Source organism: Eriocheir sinensis, unplaced genomic scaffold (genome assembly GCF_024679095.1).
Source record: "Eriocheir sinensis breed Jianghai 21 unplaced genomic scaffold, ASM2467909v1 Scaffold385, whole genome shotgun sequence".
Taxonomy (NCBI): Eukaryota; Metazoa; Arthropoda; class Malacostraca; order Decapoda; family Varunidae; genus Eriocheir; species Eriocheir sinensis.
Genome location: NW_026111704.1, coordinates 243,643 through 262,677, shown reverse-complemented (window position 1 = coordinate 262,677; position 19,035 = coordinate 243,643). Strand labels below are relative to the sequence as shown.

The 19,035-nt window shown below is 39.3% G+C and overlaps 1 protein-coding gene across 1 annotated transcript; it reads left to right on the top strand.

Annotated features, from left to right (window-relative positions):
• Window positions 1-6,159: 6,159 nt before the first annotated feature.
• Window positions 6,160-8,005, top strand: LOC126992020 (uncharacterized). Its single transcript, XM_050850695.1, has 5 exons — window positions 6,160-6,185; window positions 6,356-6,459; window positions 6,938-7,015; window positions 7,426-7,503; window positions 7,650-8,005. The coding sequence occupies exons 1-5, from the start codon at window positions 6,160-6,162 to the stop codon at window positions 8,003-8,005; spliced, it is 642 nt and encodes a 213-aa protein (XP_050706652.1).
• The last annotated feature ends 11,030 nt before the right edge of the window (window positions 8,006-19,035 follow it).

Genomic DNA, 19,035 nt, shown 5'->3' with positions numbered 1-19,035 from the left:
GCGTGCACTTCTGCTAATTGGGCTCACTGCGGCCATCAAAAGGCGTAAGGTTAGATAGGGCAGCTTTTTCAGGGAAACCTGAGGTTGTGGGAGCAACAGACTTGAGGGTCTCAGAACGGCGATGGGCGTGGGTATTGAGGGCAGCGGTGTATGTCATTCCTGGTCTTGACATTTTGTTGAGAGCGAGTTGCTCCGCCTCAGCAAAGGCCACCCTATCCTGGTTGCGTATGGTGAGTACCTCTTTTCCAAACCTGTAGCACTCACAATCCTTTGATGAGGCTCACCACAGTGGAAACACCGCACAGGTCCAGGGCAGTCGTAACCGTGGTTTTCATGCCACAGGACATACACATTTTTGCAGTGCTATTTTTCAACCGCCGACAGGTCTGGGTGACGTGACCGTACGCTTGCCAATGAAAACACCTTCTGGGGTTGGGGACATTGGGTTTCACATTCAGGTTTAGCCAAGCCACCTTGACAGTCTTGGGCAATACTAGTCTATTGAAAGTAATACACCGTGTTGGTGTGGGTGTGAGTACTCCGTCTACTCTTCGTTGAACTCGTCGCACCGATGTCAAATCGTGATGTTTGAGTTCGTGCACCTGGAATTGAGGTAAGGTTGCGGAGCTTTGAGCTCTCTTCAGGTGACGAAACTTCAACCAACAAGCTACCGTCCCCTTGTGGCGTGATCTTGTGCTCACGGCCACAAGCCTTGACTAGATTGCGGTGAACTTAAAAAATATCGGTCATTTATCGAGTAGTCATCCACAGACTTGACAACAATGTACTTTTCGTATGAAGCAGGCTCAAATATATCTGGCAGAATTTATATGTGGGAGACTGGGGAGTTCCCAGGTTATATATATATATATATATATATATATATATATATATATATATATATATATATATATATATATATATATATATATATATATATATATATATATAACCTAATTCCCAACTCAATTTTCAATCAAAGAAAACGAACCTAAGCTAAGCGATGATGCCATCAGGGGAGAGAGAGAGAGAGAGAGAGAGAGAGAGAGAGAGAGAGAGAGAGAGAGAGAGAGAGAGAGAGGGGGGAGACCACCCTCCTCCCGTCCTCCCGCCCTCCTCCTATGCCCCCGCCTCCTCACCCTTCTTCACTCAACTCACCCCATCTCCTCCCCTAGTTACCACCCTCTCCTCCCCTCCCCTTCCTCCATCCTTCACTCATCACGCCTCACACTCTTGCTTCCTTTCCCCATCCTCCCCTCTTCTTCCCTCCCCCTCCCACCTACCACCACTGCCCACTAAAATAATAACTACAAACATCTCGTCAATTTCGCGTGTGATCGTGTCAGAGAGAGAGAGAGAGAGAAAGAGAGAGAGATCCTCTGAAAATCAGCGTGGTGCTCAGAGGGAAGAAGGACTGCGAGGGTGGCAGGGACAAGGAGGGGGAAGGAGGTTGGGGTGTGAGAGGGAGGGAGGGAGGAAGGAAGATACGGAGGTTAGGGTACACTGCCAAATAGATAACACCACAGAAACAGCTGAAATAAAGGCAGGAAGAAAAATCGAATATTTTTTTTCAGTACAGCTGAGGCTCGTGCTGGCGAACATCCCCCACTCAAAAAAAAAAAAAAAAGTGAGGTTGGCTTAGCCTTTTTCTTCCTCTTCTTCCTCTTGTTCTGCCTCATTTTGTAGAAAGTTGATATAATTTTCTACCAGTTGTCCAAAACCCTCCGAAACCTGATAAAAAAAAGGAAACGGACATATTACTTTTTTTTTAATTATATCATTATCCTAACAATTTACATAGTAACAAATGTAATTTTCTAGTTACTAATTAGTAACAAACGTATCAAAATAGTACTCAGACAATCACAAATCCTTCATCTGTTGGAGCAGTTGTGGTTACTTGATTGGGTTGAAAAAGAAAAAATAAATTACCACTTTTTACACACACACACACACACACACACACACACACACACACACACACACACACACACACACACACATCTACTATGTTGCATATGTGGATTTTTTTATATATACATATTTGTATAAAAGGAAGGAAGGAAGGAGAAGCTCACCATGGTCTCACCGTTGATGCCACAAGGCATTAGAGGCCTTTCTTCCTTCCCTCGACACTGTAACAATCAATGAACATAATATTAATCCTTAGAGTACAGGTAGCGATGTATTTCTCTGGATGCTGTGCACGGGGAAAATTTAGAAGGTGTCTCCTAAGTCGCGTAGTTTCGAGCCGCAGAATCTGCCGTCGGTATAGTTGGGTGTGGGATGTAATAGGCGGTATGGTTACTGGCTCAGACTCACTTAACGTGGTCCAAGTCACCTTTGACATTAAGAACCAGCTGCAAGGTAAACATGGCAGAGGTGCGGCGTCTCCCAAGGTCTTTCCATCCTAGGCGGGACGTGTTGAACAACTTAAGTGACATAGAACTTGTTAAAAGATACAGACTAAACAGGGAAGGAATTCTGATCGTGACTGACTTAGTGAGAAACGAATTGATGTCCCCAACGTTAAGAAACAAGGCCATCTCTCCAGAGTTGAAAGTAGTTACTACCCTGCGTTACCTTGCCACCGGGAAGATGCAGCAGTGTAGCAGTGACGACTTGGGCCCTTCACAACAGACCATCAGCAGGATCATCAAGGAAACGGTGTACGCACTCTCAGCCGCTGACGTACTCAGAAGATTCATCAAGTTTCCTCGCACTCAACAAGAAACTGACGTGAAGCAGCGGGAACTCAGACAGATTGCAGGACTCAGTGGTGTAATTGGTACCATAGACGAAACACACGTGAAGATTGTTGCCCCAAAGGAATTTGAGGCAGAATATGTCAACAGGAAAAACCAACACAGCATCAATGTTCAACACAGGCAGTACACGACTCCAGACTGGTGGCTGCAGAACGCTTAACATCAGACCTTGCTATCATTTCCGATTGGGGCAGAAGGAACCTTGTGTCCTTCAATGCCTCAAAAACTCAATTTCTCCACCTATCAACTCAACACAATTTTCCAAACACCTATCCCCTATTCTTTGACAACACTCAGCTATCACCTTCCTCAACATTAAACATCCTCGGTCTATCCTTAACTCAAAATCTCAACTGGAAACTTCATATCTCCTCTCTTGCTAAATCAGCTTCCTCGAGGTTGGGCGTTCTGTATCGTCTCCGCCATTTCATCTCCCCCGCGCAGTTGCTATCCATATACAGGGGCCTTGTCCGCCCTCGTATGGAGTATGCATCTCACGTATGGGGGGGCTCCACTCACACAGCTCTTCTGGACAGAGTGGAGTCTAAGGCTCTTCGTCGCATCAGCTCTCCTCCTCCTACTGATAGCCTTCTACCTCTTAAATTCCGCTGCGATGTTGCTTCTCTTTCTATCTTCTATCGATATTTCCACGCTTACTGCTCTTCTGAACTAGCTAACTGCATGCCTCCCCCCCTCCCGCGGCCCCGCTGCACAAGACTTTCTACTCATGCTCATCCCTACACTGTCCAAACCCCTTATGCAAGAGTTAACTAGCATCTTCACTCTTTCATCCCTCACGCAGGTAAACTCTGGAACAACCTTCCTTCATCTGCATGTCCTCCTGCTTACGACTTGAACTCTTTCAAGAGGAGGGTATCAGGACACCTCTCCTCCCGAAATTGATCTTTCTTTCGGCCACCTCTTTTAATTCTTTTTTGGGAGCAGCGAGTAGCGGGCTTTTTTTTATTATTGTTTTCTTTTTTGTGTGCCCTTGAGCTCTCTCCTTTGTTGTAAAAAAAAAAAAAATGGTGTTTGACAGCAACTATAAATTCTTGGACATTGTTGCAAAGTGGTCGGGATCAGTTCACGATGCAAGGATCCTTCGCGAGAGTGGATTATTCTCACTCTTTGAGAGGGGTCATGTACCTGCCGGATGCCACTTACTAGGGGACAGTGGCTACCCTAGTCAGAGGTGGTTGTTGACTCCCTACTTGCGTCCTCTGCCTGGCCCACAAACTAACTGCAACAGGTAAATTATGTACAATATACACTGCATGCTTGATAAAATGCTAAATTGCTTGATAATGTGCCAGACATGAGCAGAGAGCATAGACCAATGTGATGACGAGGTAATTATCCACTTAATTAATACTTATACTATGGAGTGTCATATCTAATGGCGTACATATCACCTAAGGTAAAACATTAACTCTCCCATGCCGAGCTGGAGTACATCCATTTCGTCACCACTATTTACACCCGTTTCGTCACCACTTTTCATCCATTTTGTCACCACGCTTTTCCTCACTGTTTAAGAATCTTCATGATTTTTTTCATGGATAGCTATGTGCCAGCAAAAATAAATAAATAAATATATAAATAAATAAAAATAATAAATATTGAAAAAAGCAAAAAGGAATGAAGTAAACACAAAAACTGGTCAGAGTGTGACCATTGTCTGTATATGAAAAAAAAAAAAACATAATTCTTTTTACATGGCAGTAGAAATAGATCGAAAGGTACATATAATTGCGTTGTTGCAAAACAATAGCAACAACAAAAGTTTAAAAGGTAACAATATAAAAAAAATATGGTGGGGACCTACCACAATTTTAGTGAGAACATGTTCAAATTAATTGTTAATCATATATTGGACTCGAAGCTTTTCAGAAATTTAGTAGTGGTGATGGATTTTTCCTTGTATGCATCCACAACTACCAGAGACGGACTTGTCGGAACGCACACCCAGTTGTCCACTGACCAGACAGTGTTATCAAGCCATGTCTGCCTTATATAATCTGTTGATTTTCTTGTAGGTTTGCATTGCTGTGATTTTTCCTGGAGTTCTTCAAAGGCTGGTCGGATATGACGTTTAGGCAATAGTGACGAAACGGATTTCACATTGGCGACAAATTGGAGTGCTTTGGTGATGATAATTTGTGTTGCTGTTGTTGGCGAACCGGGTATGTGACAAACTGGAGTGGTGACGAAATGGGGTGTATTTGCTAAAGTTGCACTTGTTAATTAATCTCAGCAGTCATTATTGTGGTAAAGTTAATTTTCAGGATAATGCAATAACGATATACATTTTATGCATAACAGTACACACAAGAGGTCCAGATGCACCGTGGAGAGGGGCATCGGCCAGTGGAAGCGCCGATTCTACATTCTTCATGGGGAGATAAGGGTTAGGTCCCCTGCATATGTGTGTAGGATCATTGAGGTGTGTGCTCTTCTGCACAACATATGCAAGGAACGTAATATCGGTTTACCCGAGGAAGAGGATCCTGCGGGTGACGAGGCTGGTGAGGGTGCACAGCCTCTACCTGTTGTGCAGATAGCACCTGCTGCTGGATGGAACCAGCAGGATGGTCTGCGTTACAGGGATGCATACGTGAATCTTCACTTCAAGTAAGTGCTGTGGCTACTCATAATTCATTACAATACAATATTTATTTATTTATTTATTAATTTAAACAAAAATTACATCTTTGTCTCTGGCACAGGTAGGTTATCACTTGATGATCCTAATGGGCTTGGTGGTTGGCCCGACCCTGTAATGACAAACTGGTGTTTTATAGTGGCGTCATCAGTCACCCTCAGATCATTATTGATCCTTTCCAGGCAGAGAATCTAGAACCCGGGTTGGATGGTGGTCTTCCAGGAAGCTTGTGGGTACTTTTAAGCCACTCGGCGATGACATACAATATTCAGGTGAAAGTGCTGGGATCGAGCTCACGAATACCTAGATAACAATAACCTCTTGGCCACCGCCTCACCTTCATTTTAACTTTCAAAATAAACTAGTATTAGAATACATTAATTTCCCTTTATTTTTCAGTGCTGGTCCTCACCCTGTCCCTGCCCAACCCTAACCATCCCCATGAGGAGGAATGGCAAGCTTCAACACATGTAAGTTGTAAAACCCACCTCATCATAACATTAATCTGCTGGCTATTTCTCCCGACTTACGTCAGAGAGATCTAAGTCTATATACTACCAAGTCGGGTTATGTGGATGACAAAAGTGAAAAACTTCTGCGCATCTTGTGAAAAGTGGCAACTCAGCGAACGCCGTGACGTCAGTGGTTCAGTCGTGGTTCAGCTGCCTGTGTGTACGGACGCGCTCTGGATAGTTGTGCGAGGGCATGTTTCGTAATTAATAAGTGATCATGTCTAAAAAATGTGCTGTTAAAGGGTGTGAAAATCGCTATAGACATAGGAAATCAAATTTGACTTTTCACCGCATCCCAAAAGACCCTGAAATAAGGAAGAAATGGGTTCTGGCGTGTAAATATGATGATAGCCGCCGCCGCCATGACACCGACATTGAGTATGCTGCACGCACTTTGAGGAGTCTTCATATAGGCCCACCAGTTTAAAGTATACACTACTCAATATAGCAGTGCCAAAAAATCAACGACGACTTAAGGCTGGAGCTGTACCAACGATATTACTGCCACACCAACAAGGTGAGTGTTGATTTTTTTTTAAGTGAATTAGATTTGAATTTAAAGTTAGATTTGACGGTGCTGACTGGCATACCGTGGGCGGTGTAGGGATGTTATCATTATCCTTGATGGCACTTTGGGATGAAATATTGAGTTCCTGTAATGCAGTGGTTCTCAAACTGGGGGTAATTACCCCCATGGGGGTAATGAAGCCGTTGCTGAGGGTAATGAGGTATTTCTAAAATTAAAAATACTTTAGAGTAAAATTCAGTAAATTGATAAATAATAATAAAACATGTAAATTAAAGAATTATTTAATGACTAACTAATATCGAACATATGCATTTTATGCAAGTTATACCAAAAATAAAATTGTTTTCTTCAATAAAAGGCTGAAAGAAAATGGGAGTACCATGAGTTTTTGTGATGTAACCGAGCAAAACAGAGTGCAGAAGGTAAACAGGGTAAGGTTTTACATCGTGCCTTACTCATGTTACAGATGATGAAGCCCAGAATGGTGCCACAGACAGCTGTGTGACCTCATCACCTCACACAGGTCAACATTTTGAGACCAAAGGTAAGTTAAGCTATTGCTTGCCCCCAATGTATTGCAAGTACTATATAAAAAAATCTTGCAACAAGAGAGAGAGAGAGAGAGAGAGAGAGAGAGAGAGAGAGAGAGAGAGAGAGAGAGAGAGAGAGAGAATTTTAATGTCCATTAATGTGCTTTCATGAAATGATTTGTGCCTTACTCATGTTACAGATGATGCAGCTCAGAATGGTGCCACAGACAGCTGTGTGACCTCATCACCTCACACAGGTCAACATTTTGAGACCAAAGGTAAGTTAAGCTATTGCTTGCCCCCAATGTATTGCAAGTACTATATAAAAAAATCTTGCAACAAGAGAGAGAGAGAGAGAGAGAGAGAATTTTAATGTCCATTAATGTGCTTTCATGAAATGATTTGTGCCTTACTCATGTTACAGATGATGCAGCCCAGAATGGTGCCACAGACAGCTGTGTGACCTCATCACCTCACACGGGTCAACATTTTGAGACCAAAGGTAAGTTAAGCTATTGCTTGTCCCCAATGTATTGCAAGTACATACTATATAAAAAATCTTGCAACAAATTAAAGAGAGAATATTGAATATTTTAATATCCACTGTTGTACCCACATAAAATGATTTGTGCATTTCTCATGTTACAGATGGTGCAGCCCCGAATGATGCCACAACCAGCTTTGAGAATGACAGTGTAGGGGAGAATGAGCTCCACCTTCAGGTTCAGCAGCTGTTACAAGATAGAACATCATTACAAAGAATAGTTGCAGAAAGAGAAGCGAAGATAGTTGTTCTTCACAAGGCAAAAATGAAGAAGGAAAAGGAGTTGAATGCTATGGAAAAGGAAATAGGAAAACTACAAGACAGCTTACGGTGTTCTCAGGACAAAATATGCATAGCCAAGAAGAATCTTAGCCAAATGTTCTCACGCTCACAAATTGATCATATATTTGCTGAGAAAAATATTACTAATTGGAGTGAGGACGATATCAATGAGCACTAACTCTGAAAAGTTTAAGCCCAAAAACTTACTTTTTTCTAAGAGAAAAATGGAACTTTCCCCTGCCATCTAAGTCAACATTAAATCGACATGCCAGGAAAATGGATGCGGAACCAGGAATTTTATTAGCTATTATGAATTTACTTAAATTCAAAGCAGAGGCTATGCCAGAGCGAGACCGAGTTTGTGCTCTATCTTTTGATGAATGTAGCATCTCAAAAGAATGGTCATATGACAAGGGTAAAGATATTCTCTATGGTCCCAAACAAAGTGCCCAGTGTGCAATGATCAGAGGATTATTTGCACCTTGGAAACAACTTGTATTTTATGATTTTGACTCTCCCATGACAAAAGAAATTCTCTTAGATATCATTATTAATGTAGAATTTGCTGGATTTCCTGTTGTTGCAATTGTTAATGATCTTGGGCCCACCAATGTAAAACTCTGGAAATCATTAGGAGTCTCAACAGAAAATACCTGTTTTCAAATCCAGCGAATTCAGAAAGGAAAATTTACATATTTGCAGATGCTCCTCACCTTATTAAATTAATAAGAAGTAATTTTCTGGACTCTGGATTTCTTTTAGCAGATGGAAACAAGGTTAGTCATGATTGTGTAACCGAGATTATAGCACGAGCCAAACATGACTTGAAAATCACCCACCGCTTGTCTGATAAACACATTCATGTAACTGGGCCAAGCAGAATGAATGTCAAATTAGCAGTGCAGTTGCTTTCTGGAACTACTGCTAAAGCATTGAAATACTTTGGAGAAAAACAGTTATTAACTTCTATGAATTGGAAGTGCACGAGAATTCATTGAGCTGTCTAATGCTTGGTTTGATGTTTTAACTCCAGAGTTTGGTATGATGCAAAAAGTAGCAGGAATGCCTATGGAACAGATATAAGCACGCAGGACATCATACTCTCTAGAATGACAGACACTGTGGCAGCAATGAAAGTTTGTGGCAGCAACAAAATGTATCAATTCCAAAAAGGACTGATGATTTCATCTCAGTCCCTCCCCAAACTTTTTGACATGTTAAAAGAAATGTTTGGAATTTCGTATCTGCTAACTTGTAGGTTGAACCAGGATTGCCTAGAACATTTTTTTGCCATAATTCGGCAAATGGGAGGAAAATGCGATCACCCATCTGCAGTGTCTTTCAAGCACCGAATTCGAGTGCACCTGTTAAGTAAGGATTCAGCCCTTGTTGGAGATAAGTATAATGTTGTCCGTGACTGTGATGTACATAATCTTACACCAACTACCTCCACTGAAGCCTCTGCAAACACTCAAGGAAAGGAACTTCAAGAAGAACTCTGTCTCACGGCAATGTTATTTGCTTGTGAGATGCCTGATTATGAAAACCAAGAAAATTTAACTGAAGGATATGACATACACATAGATCATGCAAGCTCGAACTTGGAATATGCAATTCAAGAAGAAGGTGAATTGTATCTCGGTGGATACATAGCCCATAAATTCCCCGAATACAAGCTTGGTGCAAAAGTAAGCAAAGTAGAAAAAAAAACAATGTGTGCTGTGCTCTCTTGGAAGCCTGGAAGTCTCATGCATCCCTCTGCTGAATTTTTACAGAAATTGAAGGTAATGGGAAATATTTTTACTTGCTACCATGGAGAGAGCCTTAAGCCTGGAAAGAATGCTGTAATGGAACTATCTGACCTTATTTACCGAAAGGTTGAGCTTCCTCTGGAAGTTATAACCTTTTATGTACGGTGCAGGATTTTCTTCAGAATAAGAATTCTCAATAGAAAAAGAAAAATAGTTCAAACCAACAAAAAAAAGGTGAAGAAAATGCAGAAATTAATGTTTTAGACATTGAAATTTTGTCGTTCATTAATAAAAACTTATTTTTCTTATATATAATCACAAAATATTTTGTAAATGACCAAATATATTTAAAGATTACACTAAATCAGAAAATAATAAATAAGCACATATAATTATCAAGTATTTTGACATCTTGGTATGTTTGACTATATTGTAATTAATAACTTAAAGTAAATGAGTGGGAATTCAAACGGTGATTGGTCCATTCCACGGTCCCTTCTTCTTCAGGCTTAAAAGTGAAAATTGGCACCAGTAATAAATGACATTATTTGTGAATTAGGTCAAATGTGTGTGTGTGTGTGTGTCTGGAGCTATATAACCCTACAGTCGGTCTAGCATGCTGTGTATACGTCTGCAATATAATTGAATCTAAAATATGTTTTATTACTAACATACCTTAGAATTGAATTCTCGTATTAGTCTCTCTCTCTCTCTCTCTCTCTCTCTCTCTCTCTCTCTCTCTCTCTCTCTCTCTCTCTCTCTCTCTCTCATGCCATATTTTAATATTTTCTGAAGTAAAAAAATAAAAATACATTACTTAAAATCTACATTAAAAGCTGTTGAAATGTGTGTATATATATATATATATATATATATATATATATATATATATATATATATATATATATATATATATATATATATATATATATATATATATGTGTGTGTGTGTGTATATATATATATATATATATATATATATATATATATATATATATATATATATATATATATATATATATATATATATATATATATATATACATACAATATTCCCATTTCACAGTCCGTTTTCTTAAATGCTCACGGAATGAATATGTTAGTATCCCATTTCACAGTCCATTTTCTTAAATGCTCACGGAATGAATATGTTAGTATCCCATTTCACAGTCCGTTTTCTTAAATGCTCACGGAATGAGAGACCACTGACGTCATCCATAGCTCCGCCTTCCTGCGCGGTGAGCCGACTTGGTTATATTTTGACTTAGAGAGATAAAGAGAACTATGGCCACGTATCATTTTAACACTAGCATTAGAAATTTTATCATTGGTATTATAAAATAGTTCCTACAAATTTTCCCTATGATATGTTCTCTCAATTATGGCAGACACTACTGAGTCCTGCAATCTGCCTGCATTCCTGCTGCTTCAACTCAGGTTCTTGTGGAGTGGTGGAGAAATCGATGAATCTTCTGAGTAAACCAACGGCTGAAAGTGTGTACACCATCTCCTTGATGATCCTTGCTGGTTGTCCGTTGTGACGGGCACCAGTCATTACTGCTGCACCATTTCATTTTTCTAATGCAATTTGTTCCACAATATTAACCACTTTAAACTCTGGGGGATGGGATGGATGGCTGTTTCCTGACGTTTCGGGTGATATAACAACTTACACAAAGTCAGTTACAATCACAATTCCTCCCTTATCTTGGCCGTATTATTTTAGTTTTTTTTTCTTCATTGTTAGTTATCAAGTAATTTTTGGAACAACTGCTGGCTGGTAATGTCTGTCCTGTTGGCCCTTCAAACCAGTGACAAAAGGACCCATTAACCCAATACAAGGCCTGTGCAACATTTACCTTCCCCATTTTGCCCCAGCATGTACCTGTGTAATAAACATCCTGAAAAGAAGTATACACAGCTGGGTCGGCTGCCTACTGACTGCCAAGGCCGGGATTTGAACCAAGGCCTGCAGATGATTAGTTGCTGTTTTGGGTAAAAATAATCATATTGCATAATATCAATATTTATTTACTTCAACTTGTGTCATGTCCCCTGTCCTAAGGAATGTGTATAGTAGTTCTAGGAGAAACTGGCGGGTGGGAGAAGGGCGGCCGGGGGGGGGTCAGCCAAGAACAACACCGCCCCGCATCTTGCCACACACTCCAACACTTCTCGCCTCCTCTCATATGTCAGCTATTTACTACCTTTAAATGAGTTTATTTAGATAATCGGATAATCCAATAAGGTCATATAGTGTCAAGATGGTTTAGTTTGTAGGATAATAACAAAGATTTTGTATACATACCCATACACTTGACAAATTTGGAAAACAACATTGTCAAGTGTCATGGTATTTATACCAAATTTTTGTTATTATCCTGTTGAATAGGATACAAAAAATCGTATAAATACCATGACACTTGTTGGATTATCAAATTATCTAAATAAATTCATTTTAAGTTAAGAACAGTTTCTCCTAGAACTACTATAGCAGGAGTGGAGGGGATGGGTTACATCTTCCATGATTATGTCCACCTGATTCAATGTTCCTTCATGATTAATTTTGTTGATTTAATTTGCTTCTGCACTCAACCTAATTATTATATTTTAATATATATGTGTAATTTTTCCAAAATGAGGCTATCGATTACATTTATTCACTTCCATGTTTGTATTTATGCTACCTTTTAAATCACTGTTAATCACTAAACCCAAATATTGATATTTTCACCCTCTCTACAGCTTCTGCATCAATTATGATGAGATCGGGTATGCGACGGCTTCTTATTTTACAATCAATTAACATTTCTTTGAGTTATTTAGGTTAAATTCCAGAAAATTTGATTTGCACCAGTCAGTAAAAAAGTGAACCTGGGCCTAAGTACTCATTACATTCATCATTTAATAGTTTACCAACAATTACCGTTTCCTCGGCATATTTTATTATTGTGCAATTACTAAAAGCACTTCTACAATCGTTTGTGTATAAAATAAACTTTTAACTTATACACAGAAGAGGAAACTTTTAGCTTATAAACAGACGATTGTTGAAGTGGTTTTAGTAATTACACAATAATTAGAAATGCCGATGATACGGTAATTGTTTGTAAAATATTAAATGATGAATGTAATGAGTACTTAGGACCAGGTTCACCTTTTTACTGACTGGTGCAAAGTCTGTAACTTACGTAAATAACAAAGAAATGTTAATTGATTTTAAATAAGCCGTCACCTGAATCTCATAATCGACTGCCAAAAGCTAACATTCCCATTAACCAAGTTTTTGGTCAGGGCCTTATAATAGGCAGCCTTGGCCTCTTCAATGGCTGTCTTGGCCTCTTCCGTCCGCCGGATTGCTGCCTTGATAGCAAGATCCTGCTCTAAAATATCCAGCTCAAGCTTCCTCTTCTTTGCAAGATGAAGGGCTCAGGCCCGTCCCCAGAAGTCTAACCATAGGGGGGCAATTGAAATATTAAGGGGGGCAGATCATGAGAAGGCTGTCAGTAGCATAGAGCAAAGAGTTAGTCCCACCTATATCGATGCATGGGTCCATAGTTGTCATGGCTAAAGTTGGGATATAATAAAACAGTTATCTCTCTCTCTCTCTCTCTCTCTCTCTCTCTCTCTCTCTCTCTCTCTCTCTCTCTCTCTCTCTCTCTCTCTCTCTCTCAGAATATACATTTTGGTATTACCTTAAATGATGAGGAAAATTACCTCAGATTTACAGATTTTACCTGATTTTAATTTTAGTATATCTACATATATATATATATATATATATATATATATATATATATATATATATATATATATATATATATATATATATATATAGACACACACACACACACACACACACACACACACTCCCTAATAACCCATAAATAATTGAGAACTTAATAAGGAATGTAATAGCAAACACCAAATCAAATTTAATAGATATTATTTCCTTATCATGTTTCACAAGTAGGACATTGAAACTAAGCAAATTTAAATGCGTTATTTATGAGGACGAGGACTGCATTGTTTCTAAGGACTACATACCAATATACGCATCAAATTACTCAGACGAGAAACAGGCATGTCTTCCTCATAGCAAGACATATAAAGCAATTGCAAATCAAGGAAGGTAAAGCACAGCCAGGAACACTGAAAACCCCAATACACATCATGCACAGTAACCAAATAAAAAATGGCATTTATTTCTCATAACCAACTAAAAATCCCAATCAATATTCACATTATTCAAAGTACACATAATGCACAGTATCCAAACCAGGAAGACATTTATATTTCATAACCAAGTTAAGCCCCTGATCAAAATACACATCATTCAAAATATGCAGAAGATAAATAGGCATGCATTTCTCATAACAACAAGGCATTGAAGGTAAGTAAATCATGGAAGATAAAGCACACCCAAGAACAATGAAAGCCCCAAATAGACACACACTGCATAACATCCAGATCAGAAATAGACATGCTTTCTCATAACAACAAGTTTAAAGTAACTCTAGTCATGAAAGGCCACCCATGAAAGAACACATAAGAATATTCAAAGCCTCAATACACATCATACAGAATAAACTGATCAGAAATAGGTATGTACTTTTAAAACCCAACACCCCAGTAGCCAATATGCACATCATTAAGTACCAATATGAGAAATATAGACATGTTTTCTTCATAGCAACACATTTAAAGCAAGTGTAAATCATGGAAAACAAAGCAAACTCAAGAACATTGAAAGCCCCAATATACACATCTTGCAAGTAGTATCCAGATAAGAAATAGCCAACCTTTTCCTCATCAACTCCAAGCCCCAATAAACACATCATGCAAAGTATCCAGATAAGAAATAGCCCAACCTTTTCCTCATCAACTCCAAGCCCCAATAAACACATCATGCAAAGTAGTATCCAGATAAGAAATAGCCCAACCTTTTCCTCATCAACTCCAAGCCCCAATATACAGATCATGCAAAGTAGTATCCAGATAAGAAATAGCCCAACCTTTTCCTCATCAACTCCAAGCCCCAATATACAGATCATGCAAAGTAGTATCCAGATAAGAAATAGCCCAACCTTTTCCTCATCAACTCCAAGCCCCAATATACACATCATGCAAAGTAGTATCCAGATAAGAAATAGCCCAACCTTTTCCTCATCAACTCCAAGCCCCAATATACACATCTTGCAAAAGTAGTATCCAGATAAGAAATAGCCCAACCTTTTCCTCATCAACTCCAAGCCCCAATAAACACATCATGCAAAGTATCCAGATAAGAAATAGCCCAATCTTTTCCTTATCAACTCCAAGCCCCAATAAACACATCATGCAAAGTAGCATGTCATACATTTGAAATAAATTTCATATCTGCTGTCTGCTGATGCTCTTAATACAACTGAATCTTCCTGCTTCTTGCAGCAAATTTATGGAGAAATTCATCCATATTAATTTTTTGAGTGTAGTCAGAGAGAAATGACAACAATACAAGGTTGTTTTTTCTTTTATGGGTCATAGATCGCCTGTATGGTACTAGTACACGTGAGAGTGTTGAAAATGATTCTTCACATACAGCATTACTAGAGCCAAATGTGAGAGCAGCTGCATACAACTGGTAGACTTCATTGAATCCTTTCCTATAAGGATGACGAAACAAGCATAAATCATGTAGAGTTTTGTGTGATTTGCTATCAAATTCTCTTTCAATTAATGTACTTGCCACTTGACATTCACTTTGGAGCTGAAATGAGTCAGTATTAAGACCTATGAGAGAAGCTAATGGGGCAATTTTTTTAGGATCTAAGAAACTCACTCTGGGTTCTGGCCAAAGTCATGAGATTGCAGCAGTCACGACACTACTGCGTTCGCCAAATCTAGCATTAAGCTCTCCAAGGCAGTTATCTACAATGCTGCAATATATTTGCCTGAAAAGTGTTGCCTCACTTTTTGCATTGCTACTATCTTCTGAATGCCCTACACTGGCCTCAACAATAGAATCTTTTGCCAAATGTGCAGGCAGTTTGCGGCTCCGCTTTGGAATGTTATGTACATCTTCAGGTTTAGAGATATTACGATCTGAAAGTTTTGTAATGATTCCCTCGAAAATGTCTACATCATTCCTCATGTCTTTTATGTTGCAGACCACAGATTCAATCAGTTTAGTTCCAGTCATCAAATCACAATCACTTGATTGGAGAAGCTTATCAGCAGGTTTGATTAATCTTAAGACTGCATGAACACAATATGCAATGAACATATACTTCCTACTTCTGATTTGCTTCAATAAACCTGTTGCCTCAATACAAATTGCAGCATCACAGCCATTTTCTTCACAAGATTCAAGTGCATCAACAATTTTTTCATGGTTTTCTAAGATAGTAGATACAGTACCTAAATGACCTGACCATCGTTGTTCCAAAAGTCGTTTGAGTTTTGTTCCATCATAAATCTTGACAAGTTTGGGACGGCGTAGAAAGTTGTACAGGCTATTGCAAACGGAAAAGAACATTTCTACATCGTTTTGCATTACAATTGCATGTATACTACAACCAAGTGCAGTTGGTGATTGAAACAATGTACATATGGGATTTCCTTTTGAAGTTTTTCTTGTAGCCTTTTTTGAACACCTCCATGCTGACCTGACATCACAGATGCTCCATCATAACATTGAGATGTATTACTACAATCTAGTCCACATTCATTGAGTGTTTTAAGTATTAATGAGACTTTCTGCATCAAAATCATCTGTTGTTGGCATACCAATTAGACTCTCCTTTACTTTACTACCCTTTACATATCTTACAACTACAGATATATTTTCTGTGTTGGTAGTGTCACGAGTTCCATCGGACTTAATGCTGAAAAATCGTATGTCATCCTCCTTGATATCATTGACAACATTCTCCATGACAGTGTCTTTCATGATGTCTATTATCTCATTTTGAATCCTAGCAGAAGTATAGGAGGCATTCTGAGGAATCATTTGCATAATCTCTGAGAGCTTCCTATCTTTAGACAAGGTGTACTGAAATAACTTCATGAAAAGACCAGAAGGCTCACCTCGAGACTCACTACTTGTACTGAGACACCCTCCTCCACTCTTACCATCTCCACGCATAGGTAGTAACATTGGGTAATGTTGACCCGTGGTGTAATGTTGACCAAAACTTTTTTTAACGCAAATATTTTCCTTCAAATATTAATTGTGCTTTGCCATTTTAAGCTAGAAACATGGGATAAAGCTCAAAATGATCAGAAATGTTTATAGAATTATTTAAAAATATTAAAGAAACTTAAAATATAACTGTTACGACCCTGACCAAAGTAACGTTCGTCGATAATATTTTGGAGATTTTACACTGTTCGAAAGCGACAATTTATATCATATTGATAACTAAAAGACAAATACCAATAAATGAAAAAAAAATAGGTTTCCTTATAAAAAAATACCTGAAAAATCCATTTTTGCCATTAAAAAACACCTAATTGCAAGAGTTATGGCACAGGGACGGATTTAATTTGGGGGCAAATGTTGACCATTTGGGTTGGGTAATGTTGACCATGTGTGTATCGGCTATATATACAAGTGTTTTCGTAGATTCTGCATGTTTTATCTTTTCTAAGCTTGGTTTTGGTCTTCTGCTTTCAGATTGCATGCTAGTAAGACGATTCCAATAATATCAAGATGCCAAGGACGTATGTGAAGGGCTCGACGGGTAGGATGTGCCACAAGTATTCCCCTGAGGCACTAGAAGAGGCAATGGAAGCAGTGAAAAGTGGACGTAAATCAATTAACAAAGCAGCCAAGGACTTTAAAATACCTAAAGGGACTCTAGTGAATAAACTAAAGGGTAAATACGGTGACAAAATGGGACGACCCTGTGTCCTAAATGAGCACGAAGAAAAAGTACTAGTGAATCGGCTGATACTATGCGCCCAATATGGCTTCCCCCTTACGAGGAAGGATCTTAGAATCGTCATCAAAACATATCTTGAATCTACTGGGAGAGATGTGTCTCAATTTAAAAGTAATCTCCCAGGTCTTGACTGGCTTCGTTCATTTCTAAAGAGACACAGTACATCACTGACAGAGAGAATTGCTAACAACATCAAACGCGCTAGAGCAGAAGTTAGTGAAGAGATGTTGAGAGAATATCATACAGACCTACAGAAAGAACTGAAAGACATTCCTCCATCAAATATCTTCAACTACGATGAAACAAACTTAACAGACAGTCCGGGTAGAAAAGAAGCATGTATTCGTAAAGGGTGCAAAACACTGTGACAACATTATGAATACAACTAAATCATCAATATCACTTATGTTTTGTTGTGCTGCAGATGGCACACTTTTGCCACCCTTCGTGGTTTACAAGGCTTTAAACATGTACCAAAGCTGGACAACTAATGGACATAGAGGTAAACCATGTTGCAATGAAGTGTGCTGCAAGGTGGTGTGAACTATAGTTGTACTGCAAGTGGGTGGTTCGACCACATCAGCTTCAGTCAGTGGTTTAAGACTGTCGTCATTCCCCATGCAGGAAAACTTTCCGGACCAAAAGCACTTATTGGAGACAACCTACGGTCCCACTTCTCGTACGAGGTGCTGGCCTTTGTGAGCAACATAATATCAAGTTTATTTGCCTGCCACCAAATGCCACACACTTGGCCCAGCCATAGATGTAGCAGTCTTCCGCCCTCTGAAACAGGCATGGTCTGATGTTGTCACCAAATTCAAGATAGATCATCCAACTAGCAGCTGCACCAAACAAATCTTATTCCCAGGCCTTTTGAAGCAGCTACTTCTTCACCCTATCATCAATGACAATGTACACTCCTCTATCAAGAGTGGATTCAGAGCCACAGGTATCAACCCACTTAGTATTGATCCACTACTGAAACGGCTGACTGGCAAGAAACGTAAGGTAGGCCAAGAAATGTCACCAGAGGAAGAAACTGAAGCCATGGATACATCGTTGACAGAGTTCTGAAAGAGGCTAGGTTCCCCAAGAAAAAAAACCCTGCTGAACAGAAAACACAGCGGAGAGGACCAAAGATTAAGCCTGGTCAAGTCATCCCCTCCTCATCATTAGCTGATGTCACCTTCCGCCATAAGAAGCAGCGCCATGCAGAGAACCCAGCCAAGAGGACCTAAATGAACCAAGACCCAGTACAAGTGGCACAAGTGGAACATCAAGTTACATCTCAGTCTCATCAGTAGTTCAAAAAAGCAACAAGGACCTTACAGTTTCTGATTTTGTGTTGGTTAATGTGCCAAAAATCGAGGTGGTTGTAGGTCTTCTTAGCTCAGGTAATGTCTACAGTATTGCCTGAAGATGGCTCAGAGAAGAAGTTTCAAATCATGTATTATAAACCAGTTCCTGGTAGTGATAGGACAAAATTCATTCCAAATCATAAAGATATAGATGACATTTTTCTGAGAGATATT

Bases quoted from the DNA above. Each gene is read 5' to 3' on its own strand.
- LOC126992020 (XM_050850695.1), top strand. From the start codon at position 6,160: ATGTCTAAAAAATGTGCTGTTAAAGG. The intron at 6,186-6,355 runs GTGTGAAAATCG...GTCTTCATATAG, and splicing joins AAAAAATGTGCTGTTAAAGG to GCCCACCAGTTTAAAGTATA. The intron at 7,504-7,649 runs GTAAGTTAAGCT...CTCATGTTACAG, and splicing joins TCAACATTTTGAGACCAAAG to ATGGTGCAGCCCCGAATGAT.